General features: G+C 41.4%; 1 protein-coding gene across 5 annotated transcripts in view; it reads right to left on the minus strand.

The window, feature by feature from the left end:
- MANSC4 (MANSC domain containing 4) overlaps positions 1 to 13,255 on the minus strand; it is a 19,920-nt gene continuing 6,665 nt past the window's right edge. For 2 of the 5 annotated variants that reach the window (XM_063640299.1, XM_063640298.1), the window contains 4 exons: positions 11,588 to 11,611; positions 9,936 to 10,478; positions 5,571 to 5,705; positions 1 to 1,949 (listed from right to left, as the gene is read on the minus strand). In XM_063640299.1, the coding sequence (XP_063496369.1) occupies positions 1,333 to 1,949; positions 5,571 to 5,705; positions 9,936 to 10,164 (981 nt within the window). In that variant the 5' untranslated portion in view covers positions 10,165 to 10,478; positions 11,588 to 11,611 and the 3' untranslated portion in view covers positions 1 to 1,332. Of the gene's footprint in view, positions 1,950 to 5,570; positions 5,706 to 9,935; positions 10,479 to 11,587; positions 13,203 to 13,255 lie in introns of all 5 variants that reach the window. The other 3 variants (XM_063640296.1, XM_055280273.2, XM_063640300.1) reach the window with 2 other exon arrangements.

Below are 13,255 nucleotides of genomic sequence, written 5' to 3' on the forward strand. Positions count from 1 at the left end.
TGAGGGGCCTAAAAAGCTTAAGTTTATTACAGACTTGAACTACAGTATTCCACACTTAAGAGTCTTCTAAGATTTAAGGGGTAAATCTGGTGTAAGATTTGGACAGAACTGAAACACCTGGAGCTAATCTTTACACCTGGGAAAACAGAATGTATACAAGTGAGGGATGTAACTAAAACTAAAACTCCCAAGCTTTATTCAACAGAAATCAACACGAAAAGCTCAAAGAGCTCCGTAGCACAATTACTGAAAGGAAGATGAAGACGGGTTGGGATTGAGACGGATTAATCAATTGAAAGTAGAAAGCTAGATTAAGATCAGGAAGCATTTGCTTATGGGTTAGTAACTGTTAGTCACTGTGTTCTTTTGCTCAAATTACTACACGATTGCATTACTACAGGTGACAATAATTTGGCCTTGACTGGGAGGCCAATATGATGATATTGTGCTGTTTTCTTCCTGGTATTGTTTTTTCATGCTTTTTGGGAAAACATAGGCTCTTAGTCTAACAGTGATTTTGAGCATGGACTTGAACCAGACTACCTGTGTTTAATTAAGTCCTGACTTCACTGCTTAATACTTGTGTGTCTTTAGGGAAGATGCTTAACCTCTCTTCCCCTCAGTTGCCTCGTCTGTAAAATGTGATAATAATAGTATCATGGTTAATAGCAGTACACCCACCTCTCAGGGTTGGAAGGATTCAGTGAGTTCATGCCCCCAGAGCACTCGAACAGTGTCTCTCACTCAGTAACAACTGTTAAGGATCAGAATTTTGCAACTCTGGCAGAGGGAACACTACTCAAAAAATAGAAATAACAACAAAAAAAGCAGTTATGTTTATCAAGCATTAGCCTTTTTTTTTTTTTTTTTCCCACAGATTGGTAGGAGTGAGCATCCTATTTTTTCTTTTGAAACAGAGTCTGGCTCTGTTGCTCAGGCTGGAGTGCAGTGGTGCAATCACGGCTCACTGCAGCTTTGCCCTCCTGGGCTCAAGCAGTCCTCTCACCTCAGCCTCCTGAGTAGCTGGGACCACAGGTGCATCATATTGCCCCATGTGCTATTTTTTTAAATTTTTCATTTTATAGAGACAGGGTCTCACTATGTTGCCCAGGCTGGTCTCGAACTCCTGGGCTCAAGCAATTCTTCTGCCTTGGCCTCCCAAAGTTTTGGGATTACAGGCATGAACCACCACGCCCAGCCTAATTTTTTTTTTTTTTAACCAAACTGCCTTTTCTTACACAAAACTAAAAATGAGATCCTTGAAAGCATATGATCTTGCTACAGTTTTTACTATGAAGAGTTCCCCTTCATATGGTTATGGTTTTTAAGGTGCTAGGATCCTGATTTTCTCTGTCCTAGTTTATACTGGCCCTGCTGCTTTCCACAGCCTCCAGATGCCAGGATGACTATACAACAGCCGAGAAAGATGACAGAGGTGCAAAGGGCCACAGAAACCAGCCAAGTCTTTGAAGTCACAGATACCTCATCTTCATTCGCAGATGTGTGGTTTCTGCTATTGTATCCTTTGGTTTTGTTCGGTAATTGTTTGCTACTGTTGAGTCGGGGTGGAATCGGCATATGAGAAAGTTTTGTGTCTATGGGTACAAAGAAAGGAGAAATAGTCTTATTATCTGGATTGCTGATGAAATCAGTACTTGGTGACACCTTATTTATCTTTGTGGTAATGGAGTCATTCCGGGAAGTAAATCTTGCCCAAAAATCTGTGGTTAATTCCTTAGAATAACCGGCACTGTTTGTGTTTTCAACCAAATCTTGATGCGTGGTTGAGGATGGAGCCTCTGTGGATGGCAGCATACCATTTATCGTGGTGGTTTGTTTATCTAAATTCATAGCTTTTAGAACCCTTGGTCTGTCCCATCTATTGGATGAAGAACGAGTATTTAGATACGTGGGAGATTGTTCAAAAACCAGCAAATCCGGATCTATACCTGAAAAATAAATAAGGCATCATTCATTTTATTTTTACTTTCAAAGCAAAAACCTTAAAGCACAGTTTGGAGAAGGGGTTGGCTTTTGCCACTATGAGTTATTGAACGAAGCTAAATTCACGTTCTACTACCACATACTTCTCAAAGGCTTCCAAACATACTGGCTACATTTGAATTTATCTTAACTTTCTAAAACACTTTTTTTTTAAATGAACAAATTTGACTACACCCAAGGAGAAGGCTTTGTGTCTGTCAGGGTTTTTGTACAATAGTGAGTGTTACTTTGAGAGCTGTAGAAACAGTAACGATTTGAGACACAATATAGCATTTATTATTTATTTATTTATTTATTTATTTATTTATTTATTTATTTATTTATTTATTTTGAGACAGGGTCTTGCCCTATCACTCAGGCTGGAGTGCAGTGGTATGGTCTCGGCTCACTGCAACCTCTGCCTCCTAGGTTCAAACAATCCTCTCACCTCAGTCTCCCGAGTAGCTGGGATTACAGGTGTGTACCACCACACCCAGCTAATTTTTCTGTTTTTTTTTTGTAGAGATGGAGTTTTGCCATGTTGCCCAGGCTGGTCTCAGACTTGTGAGCTCAAGCGATCCACCGGCCTCGGCCTACCAAAGTACTGGGGTTATAGGCAGGAGCCACTGCACCCAGCAATATAGCATCTTTAAATCAAGTTAAGCAAAATAGGGCCTGAGAAGGGTGACTATAAGCAAAATCATGAGCAAAGCCTTAAGTCTCATCCCTTTTTGACCTCTGAGGGTCTTGCTTTGTCTTTAGTATTTTCTCCCTTGTATACTAACTCCTTTCCCTTTAACTTCAGACATGAACAAATACTGCTTTGTCTTTATAGGAGAAGAGAAAAAACTCTCAGCAGCTTTCCAATGGTCCCTGCTGGTGATCTTTCTCTCTCTCTCTCTCTCTCTCTCTGCGCAAACATGCCAGCATCCGTTGCTTCTGAGGTAGTCAATTGTTTCCTTACTTCCTGATCACTCACCTCACCTTGCTTTGGCTTCTCTCTTGTCCTTGATACTGCCGGCCACCTTCTTGAATTCTTCTTCCATGACTCCCTGGACCCCGGACCCCCTTGGCATTTTCTCCCAGACTACCTGCCTCTCATTTTTACTTTCTTTTGCTGGTTCTCTTGTACAATCTCACTGATTGTGTGGTTTCCATAATCTTCAGTCCTTGGTTTTCAGCTGTATTTTCTCTTCACTGCCCCCTCCCCTCTAACACACACAAAGAGATTGTGCTCAACTGGCACCACTACATCAATGGTATTGAAACCCATATCAGTATGTTTTCCCCTCTTCTTTGAGCTCTGATCTCATTTATCCAGTCTTCTATTGGAGGTTTCCATCTGGACCTCTTATATCATCTCTTTTTTTTTTTTTTTTTTTTTTTTGAGACGGAGTCTCGCTCTGTCGCCCAGGCTGGAGTGCAGTGGCGCAATCTCGGCTCACTGCAAGCTCTGCCTCCTGGGTTCACGCCATTCTCCTGCCTCAGCCTCTCCGAGTAGCTGGGACTACAGGCGCCCGCCACCACGCCCGGCTAATTTTTTTTGTATTTTTAGTAGAGACGGGGTTTCACAGTGGTCTCGATCTCCTGACCTCGTGATCCGCCCGCCTCGGCCTCCCAAAGTACTGGGATTACAAGCGTGAGCCACCGCGCCCGGCCATATCATCTCTTAATATGCCCAAAGCCAAAATCATTACCTCTGCCTCCTTGTCTCATTCATTGGCATCATCATTCTTCCATCACCCACACTGAAATCTACACTGTAAGGTGATTTTTTTTTTTTTAAGAGACAGCTGTTACTCAGGCTGGAGTGTGATAGTGCGATCATAACTAACTGTAACCTTGAACTCCTGGGCTCAAGTGATCCTCCCACCTCAGCCTCATGAGTACCTGGGACGAACCACAGGCACACACCACCTTGCCTGGCTAATTTTTTTTGTAGAGATGGGGGTCTCTCTGTGTTGTTCAGGTTGGTCTCGAACTCCTGGGCTCAAGTGATCCTCCTGCCTGAGCCTCCCAAAGTGCTAGAATTACAGGCGTGAGCCACTGCACTTGGGCCTGCAAAGTGATTTTGACTCCACTCACTTCATTTCCTTTTATTAAAAAGGTGATTAAGTCCTTATTCAATCTTCCCAATGCTCTGGTAATTATCCCTTCTCTTCATTTCAACTACAGTCACTTTGTGCAGACTTTAATGCTTCCCTGACTAGATTTTCTAATCTGTACCTGCATATAATTTTCCTGGACTAGGACAAATAGATATCACTTCACATGTTTTTTCATTAAATGCCCTTGTTCTCTGTTTCTGACAAAGTCAAATAAAAACTCTACTCTGTCCATGGCCTTTACGATACCTGTCCCTACCTTATCTTAGCCATATTTTCATTGCAACTACATGTCTCCTTATTGTGGCCAGATCTGTTTGCTTACTCTCCTGTGGCATAATATAGAACTCACTATCTTCTTCTGCCTGCCTTCTTCCATGAATCTCCTCTCGATACACTGACTTTCACTAGCCTCCCCTTTGAAACTTCGCACTGAGGCAGCTTCACATATTTTTGTATTTAGTTGTGTCTTAACACTAACTGTAAGATTTGTCACATCAGCTAGATTATAAAGGAACTTGAGGGCAGAGATATGGCTGCGACCTTCCACAGTGTTGATTCTAGCCTGGAGCATCAGGTGTTCCATACATACAAATTGATAAAGAAATTTATCTCCTTTGCATTTTGATGGCAAAGATCTCTTCTTTTATGGTCACTAATTTACACCCTGAGATTACATAAATGGGCACAAAACACTTACATTTCTAAAATAAAATACACTGGTTATCTTGGGACCAATGATATGCTAATGTATTTCAGCACACAGTGGTAAGTTTCCCTGAACCTGACATCCCTCTTTTCCGAATCCTGTTTGCAGTGTCCATGGCCCTCAAAACTGCCATTTAGCATTTTCTTTATCTCCTAGTGGTACCCTCAGCCACCACAGGACCTTTTTTTTTTTTTTGAGGCAGAGTCTTGCTCTGTCACCATGCTGGAGTGCAGTGCCGTGATCTCGGCTCACTGCAATCTCCGCCTCCCAGGTTCAAGCGATTCTCCTGCCTCAGCCTCCTGAGTAGCTGGGACTACAGGTGTGCGCCACCACGCACAGCTAATTTTTGTAATTTTGGTAGAGACAGGGTTTCACCATGTTGGCCAGGATGGTCTCGATCTCTTGACCTCGTGATCTGCTCACCTTGGCCTCCCAAAGTGCTGGGATTACAGGCATGAGCCACCACACCCGGCCGAGAAACGCTTCCTTTGGCTTTGCTAAGAGTTCTTGAGATTCATGAAATATAGTGGGTAAGCTCTTGTTCAATCATGTATGATTTATAATCTGGAGTGAACTCTTTGCTGAACACATCAAACTAAAGAGAATTTTCTTTCAGTTTTCTCTCCTAGATATCCAAAATTTTTCCAAAGTTCACTGGAAAATAATGATTTTAGGGACTCACATATAGCTATTGCCAGCCAGTTTCTCAGCTATATGCCTCTACTAGAATATTGCCAGCATTCTTTAAAAGTCTTGAAATATGTAGTCATTACCGTCTGTTATGTTGTACAAAATGGCACTGGTTCCAGGCTCTAATATGCAGCTCTCCAGTGTTGGGCAGTGAACATGGAGGCAGTTGATATTGTCATGAATAGGATTGTGGTAGAAGACAGCCAGGTTACAGGAAACTGAAAGGGAAACAAGCGAAGTACATCTGTGGATGGTCTCAATTTCCACCAGTTTCATGAACTCTGAGTAACTTATATTTGTTTCAGGAATACTGGATTAACAGTATTTTTCAGGGCAACGTGCAGACATTTTGCAGAACGTTTATAAACTATTGTAACTGCTTCTGTGAATATGGAAAATACTTTTTTTTATTTTTTGAGACAGGGTCTCGCCCTGTCACTCAGGCTGGAGTACAGTGGTGCGATTACAGCTCACTGCAACCTAGACCTCCCGGGTCCAAGCAATCCTTCCACCTCAGTCTCCCAAATAGCTGGGACTAGAGACACACATCACCATGCTGGGCTAATTTTTGTATTTTTTGTAGAGGCAGGGTTTCACCATGTTGCCCAGGCTGGTCTCAAACTCCGGAGCTCAAGGGATCTGCCTTCCCCAAAGCTGGAATTACAGGGAGGAGCCACCAAACCCAGCCAGAAAATGCCTTTTTAAAAGAAAATACTGATTTTCTCAAAGTAATCTTTCATACTTTCCATCCCACACAGGATATTTGGAATCATTATTTCCTGGTCCCAGAATTTTGTGTTCATGAAAAGTTAGATTAGCTACAAAAACCTCTGGGGGCCCAGCTTGGTGGCTCATTCCTGTAACCCCACCGCTTTGGGAGGCCGGAGGGCGGGGGCGGGGGGGGGGCGGATCACCTGAGGTCGGGAGTTCGAGACCAGCCTGACCAACATGGAGAAAACCCATCTCTACTAAAAATACAAAATTAGCCAGGTGTGGTGGCGCATTCCTGTAATCCCAGCTATTCGAGAGGCTGAGGCAGGAGAATTGCTTGAACCCGGGAGGTTGCAGTGAGCTGAGATTGCGCCATTGCACTCCAGACTGAGCAACGAGAGCGAAACTCTGTCTCAAAAAACAAACAAAAACAACAACAACAAAAAACCCTGGGGATTTATATATCAGGTTTCTAGGCACAGTGTCCTCTCAGAATACTAAGCGGCTGGGGGTCACCAGAGAAAGAAATAGGAAAATACAGGGACAAATGCTGTAAAGAAGAAGAGGGAGTAGTGGGAAGGGCAAAAGAGTAATACCTGAGCGGCCCAGATGGTGGAAAGGCCACAGGCTGTGTGAGCATCACCTTGCCCTGACTGCAGGTGTGCACTCTCCCCACATGCAAAACCACATCCAAGGAAAAGCCTAATCAGTGTCATTTAAAGAGGCAGGGACTGGACAGGCAGGGATGCTAGCAGGTAGAATTCTAGCAGGTGGGGACACACTACTGGCTCATGCTGTCTTTCCTTTTCTACGCAAATTTGCTTTTTAAAACATGTTCTTTGGCCAGGCGCAGTGGCTCACACCTGTAATCCCAGCACTTTGGGAGGCCAAGGTGGCGGATCACTTGAGGTCAGGAGTTTGAGACCAGCCTGGCCAACATGGCGAAATGTCGTCTCTACTAAAAAAAAAAATACAAAAATTGACTGGGCATGGTGGCATGCAGCTGTAACCCCAGCTACTCAGGAGGCTGAGGCATGAAAATCACTTGAACCCAGGAGGCAGAAGTTGCAGTGAGCTGAGATCACGCCACTGCACTTCAGCCTGGGCAACAGAATAAGACTCTGTCTCAAAAAAAAAAAAAAAAAAAAGAAAAGAAAAAGAAAATAGTTCTCTGACAGAGGAAGAGAAGACTTAGAAAAAAGTTTCCTTAGTTCTGGAAAACCTGAAGCAGATTTGTGTAATGCAAATCTTCAGTCTACCCTCACGAAAGTGCAACATAGATTTTACTTCTGCTGCAGTGCAGTAGAGACCATGTGATATGAAATATCCATTGGCCAAAAGGTATCAACTTTTTTTTTTTTTCCAGTCACCCAGACTGGAGTGAAGTGGCGCAATCTTGGCTCAATGCAACTTCCGTCTCTTGGGTTCAAGTGATTCTCCTGCCTTAGCCTCCCGAGTAGCTGGGATTACAGGCGTGCACTACCATGCCTGGTTAATTTTTGTATTTTTAGTGGAGACAGATTTCACCATGTTGTCCAGGCTAGTCTCAAACTCCTAACCTCAAGTGATCTGCCTGCCTCGGCCTCCCAAAGTGATGGGATTACAGGCATGAGCTACCTGCCGCCAAGGTATCAACTTCTTTAATAAAATAAGATTACAGAGGGCTAGTGTCTGATTACCAGACCTCAAAGCATGCCTAAAGCTGTGGATCTGCTGCTAGCAGAACCTGTACTGCTTCTGTGTAAGGTGAACTGTGAGGAGTTGCATCTCCATCATTACTTCTAGGACACCCTCATGTTGCTGCACTCTATTTTTCCAGGAGAAAGAATAAGACAAAAATTAGTAAATAATACATTGCTAATACATTACACATTACAAATACATTCCCTGAGAACTGTGCTGTAAAGTTTAAGGAAAAGAAAAACTATTCAAACTTAAGACTTTAAAATTTCTGATGAGCAAGTAGTTGATTCTGTAGAGGACAATTTTGAAACATGTTTTACATTCCTTGTATACATTCGGCATCCCAGCTCTGAGCAGGATTGTGGCATTTTAAAGTTATGGCTTCCGGCTAATAACTGGAATGTGCTTCCTGTTCTTTCTTGTTCTGAAGGAAGAAAGCCATAACTGAGAAGTTACACGGGCTTTAAAATCATGGGATTGCCCTATATGCTTACAGTATCCCCAAGAGTCCAAAGGCCAGGGCTTCTCTGCTGTGGAGTCAGGTAAATTCATGCTACGGGAAAATTCAAGGAAGTGTCCTGCCCCTCTGCTCTCTCCCCTCAGTGAGGCCTTATGGGAGTTAAAAGCATCTGGAAGGTGGAAATCTGGATTGGCTAACTTTTCAAAAAGATTTCCTCTTATTAAATTATTGTAGCTCCAATTTTCATCTCAAAAATCTTACATACATAATCTTACATACACAAAAATCTTACATACGTAATTGGGCAAGAGGCATTGGAAGTTAACAAGTTGATATGAAACCATGGAAAGAAAGTGTGGAACAACCAAGGGAATTATTTTAAAGTGCTGTGTTGCTTTTGCTGTTTATTTTTAAGTAGCATTAAAATCTTGGAAAAATGAAAAAGAAATGAAAGAAGTCTTTAGGCAATTATAACTTGAAATCCTGCAATAATAAAATAAACATTCCTAATTGCAGGTCTTGATCATATTATATGGATGAAGTCTACACGCAGATTCCATATGACAGACAAAACATCTATGAGGAATATTTGGAAATATGATTTTGGGGCGGGTATTTGACATATATCTCCCTATTTCTTTCAAAACATGAATCGCACTCTAAATTGTTTTTTAATACATTCCACATTTGGTAAACCTAAGTCAGCACATTTTAGTTTAGGGGTGTGTGTGTGTGTGTGTGTGTGTGAAACAGTCTCGCTCTGTTGCCCACGCTGGAGTGCACTGGTGCGATCTCGGCTCACTGCAACCTCTGCCTCCCGGGTTCAAGCAATTCTCCTAACTCGGCCTCCCGAGTAGCTGGGATTACAGGTGCTCACCACCACCCCTGGCTAATTTTTGTATTTTTAGTAGAGAGGTGGTTTCACCATGCTGGCCGCGTTGGTCTCCAACTCCTGACCTCGGGTGATCCACCCACCTCGGCCTCCCAAAATTCTGAGATTACAGGCATGAGCCACCGCACCTGGCCCAGCACATTAAAAAAAATTTGATATGATACTAATATCACCAAAATGTATTTTGAAAGGGAAATTATAATAAATATTTGACTGGGTGCAGTGGTTCACATCTGTAATCCCAGCACTTTGGGAGGCTGAGGCAGGAGGATCACTTGAGTCCAGGAGTTCAAGACCAGCTCAGGCAACATAGTGAGACTCTGTCTCTAAAAATTTAAAATAAAATGAGAAATAAATAAATATTTTAAAAATCATATATATTTTGAGCTGTAAAAATATTGTAAATTAACCTTGGGGGAAATATTTTCATTTAGCATTTTGGTGAAGAAAAGAGGATTCTGTTTCCTGTAGGTGCTATCAAATTCTGGATCATTATTAAATCTGTAAATAGAGCCTGCTCTGGCCCAGACTGTGAAATCAGTTTCACTGGCTCTCTTTCCTCTCCCTCTCTCTCCCACACCCTAGGGCATCTTCTCTAGTCCTTTACAACTGTTTACTGGCCTCTGCCTAGGGCTCCTCACCTAGGGCTTCATCCTTGGAAGTTTCTTCTTCTTTTTGCCCAAGCATATCATGAATACTTACCATCCTTCCGAAGGCAGCAGCTCCTACTGCACTTCTGGCCAGTGCTTTCAGAATAATACTTCAAGAACTGGGCTCCCAGCTTCTGAGACTCCTCCAGATTGATTAGAAGACCTGGGAAGCGACGGATCCAGCAGTCTCTGTAAAAAATTGTGGGTGAGCAGAGAGAGTCTGATGTCCACCCCAGGCTTAGGAGCAATATCACGTTCACTGCTACCACTGCCACATGCATTTTTCCTGTATGAAGGAAGACTCGAAGATAAGTCTGATTTTCAGACAGAAGCTGAACACTGGAGTTTAGGACAGTCTCTGGAATGTGAGAGGTGTTGTTAAGGGAGAGCTTCCTTGCAGCTTTTCTGGAGAGTCACTTTCTAGCAAAATAAGACCACTCTTTGACTGCACATTGATTTTTCTTTTCTTTCTTCCTGAGCCCCAGGTGAACATTTGATTTGCTGGCATTCTTTCTGAACACTTTCCAGGCTATTTCAATCCACTGTCCCTTAGCATCTTAAGACATGCATTCTCTTTTCTGCTTTTCTTCTTTCTCTGAAAGTGAATAGTCACAGACACCTTTTGCTAAGTAAATATAAAGACAAGTGGAAACCTTAGTCAAGAGGCTTTCTGAGGGAAACAATAAGTTAGTCACTTGACGTCAGATAAAGGAAGTATCCATTTCATCAAAAACAAGACATGATTTTGTAAGGGCACTTCTGTTTGATTTTTAAAGAACTTGTGATTGCAGATTGTTTTTTAAAAAATCATCTCTATTTCTTTGAATTTAAGTTCTGACATTCAGTTTCACTAAAAAAAATTTTTTTGCACTGGTTTGGGTTTTCATTCTTACTTAAAAAAAAAAAAACCTTGGCCAGGCACAGTGGCTCACACCTGTAATCTCAACACTTTGGGAGGCTGAGGTGGGAGATTGCTTGAGCCTGGGAGGTAGAGGTTGCGGTGAGCCGAGATGACACTACTGCACTCCAGCCTGGGTGACAGAGCGAGACCCTGTCTCAGAAAAACCAAACCAAACAAACAAAAAACACTAGGAAAATGGTGAAATGTTTTTAAATTTCTAAATAGTAATAAAATCATTTCAATTGCAATGCCCAAACATTTGAAAAGGCAATGAAAACGGACTGTTGCTTTTGTGAAAGTTGTGGGTTTCATATCCTGTGACATCCAAGGTGACAAATTAGCTCAAAGCATAAAACTGTTGCTTTTTTGTATCCAATTTTATATGAAGCATTAGTGATAATCAGCTTTTGGCACAAAGCACTCTACTGTTTCTTTTAAAAAAGAGAAACTTTCTAATCTGTGATCTGTATTTCTTTTATACCTTTTTATACAATGACTCATTCACCTTCTTGACACAAAAATCATTAGCATTCTTTGAACGTTCATCTCTTCATCTGTTTCCTAATAATAGTCAATCTAGTTATTACATATCTTTTGATTTTTAGAAACATGATAATAATTGATAATGAAAAGGAAAGTAGTTAAGACTGAATAGCTTTAAATATGAAACACTTCATTTTCTTCTGAGCAAAAATTATATTATGCACTAACTCCTAACCTTGCCTAAGCCACACAGAATACACAAAATGATAAATATTTCATTCTAATGAACTTCTTATAGAAAGCATATTTCAGTTGCTTACCTGCAAAGACTCAGACGATTCCATCTGTTTGAAGGGATAGGGAAGAGAGGTTTTATAATGGCAAAGGAAGGAAGGGAAAGGATGAGTAACAAAAAATTACTCTCGATATTTTATGAGATTCTGTGGCTATTTCTCTTAGAAAATGCCCTCGAGACATAAACAGGAAGGTCTACTCTCTAATCTTATAATCTTCAAGTCTTTGAGTCATATTAAGTATAGGTTCTTTTGTGTGCTATATAATTCTTTGAAGTTCTCGTATTCCTTTCAGGGATAATGGAACAAGCCACAATTGTTTAACCCTTTTGCTGTCAGATTATATTTAAATAAAGATCAAAGTTTCATTTTAAAGGATCTACAAGTCTTGGCCAGGTGGGGTGGCTAATGCCTGTAATCCCAGCACTGTGGGAGGCTGAGGCAGGAAGACTGCTTGAGCCTAGGAGTTTGAGACCAGCCTGGGCAACACAGGGAGACAGGGGCTCTACTAAATAAATAAATAAATAAATAAAGCCCTGCAGGGGCTGGTGCTATTAAGAAACAAAAAACAAACAAACAAAAAAAGGGATCTACAAGTCTCAATGTAAAAGCATGCTTTAAATTTTTTAAAACTGTTTTTGGAGATTGCATAAAGTCTGGAAATGGATAACTTCTTGGGGCCAAGTATTTTAAAAAGAAATGGTAGAAACTGGAATGCAGACGTAGAGGGAGGCATCCATAACAATCTCAAAACTTGTCCCTGTGCGCTGAAATTGCAGAAACCAGGAAGCAATGCAACTGAATCAAAAGTTGTTATAAGGCCTTGTTATCAAATACCCAGAACCACTACACTGTTGCAATGTGGAATACATTATATTTCTTTCCAATAGGGTGCTCTTGCTCTGCAGAGGGGTTCACAAATGTGATTGGTACTTTAAAAGTCACGACAGCCTGATTCAGTAGCTGTTGAGTGGAGAGTGACATTCTTATTTTTACAAGAGTCCCAGGTGATTTCCTAAGATGTCTGGGAAACACTGATACAGATAGATGAGCGAAATAAATGGAAGTTTTACCTAAACAAGGATGCTCAACCTAATTAACTAGAACCATTTTAAGACCATATACTACTTCTATCTCATTTAAATCACTCCATAAGCTTTGATGAAAGGAAGACACTTCAGTTTTGCTTGTTAAAAAACAGAAATAGGCCAGGCATGTTGGCTCACGGCTATAATCCCAGCACTTTGGGAGGCTGAGATGGGCGGATCACTAGAGGTCAGGAGTTTGAGACAAATGTGGCCAATATGGTGAAACCTCATCTCTACTAAAAATACAAAAATTAGCTGGGTGTGGTGGTGCACGCCTGTAATCCCAGCTACTCAGGAAGTTGAGGCAAGAGAATCACTTGAACCTGGGCAGTAGAGGTTGCAGTGAGACGAGATTGCACCACTGCACTCCAGCCTGGGAGACACAGCAAGGCTCCGTCTCAAAAAAAAAAAACAAAAAACAAAAAACAGAAATAAAGTTGTTTTAGGAATATTGAGGAACTGAAAAAATAAAGAGAAATAATTTTTAAATGGTAGTGAAGTGATAGCATAGCTTTAGTAAATTCAAGACATTTGGAAAACAGTCACTATTTCACCTTTAATTATTTATTTATTTATTTTTTGAGACTGAGTCTCACCCTGTTGCCCA

The sequence above is a fragment of the Symphalangus syndactylus genome, chromosome 5, assembly GCF_028878055.3.
Source record: "Symphalangus syndactylus isolate Jambi chromosome 5, NHGRI_mSymSyn1-v2.1_pri, whole genome shotgun sequence".
NCBI classification, from domain to species: domain Eukaryota; kingdom Metazoa; phylum Chordata; class Mammalia; order Primates; family Hylobatidae; genus Symphalangus; species Symphalangus syndactylus.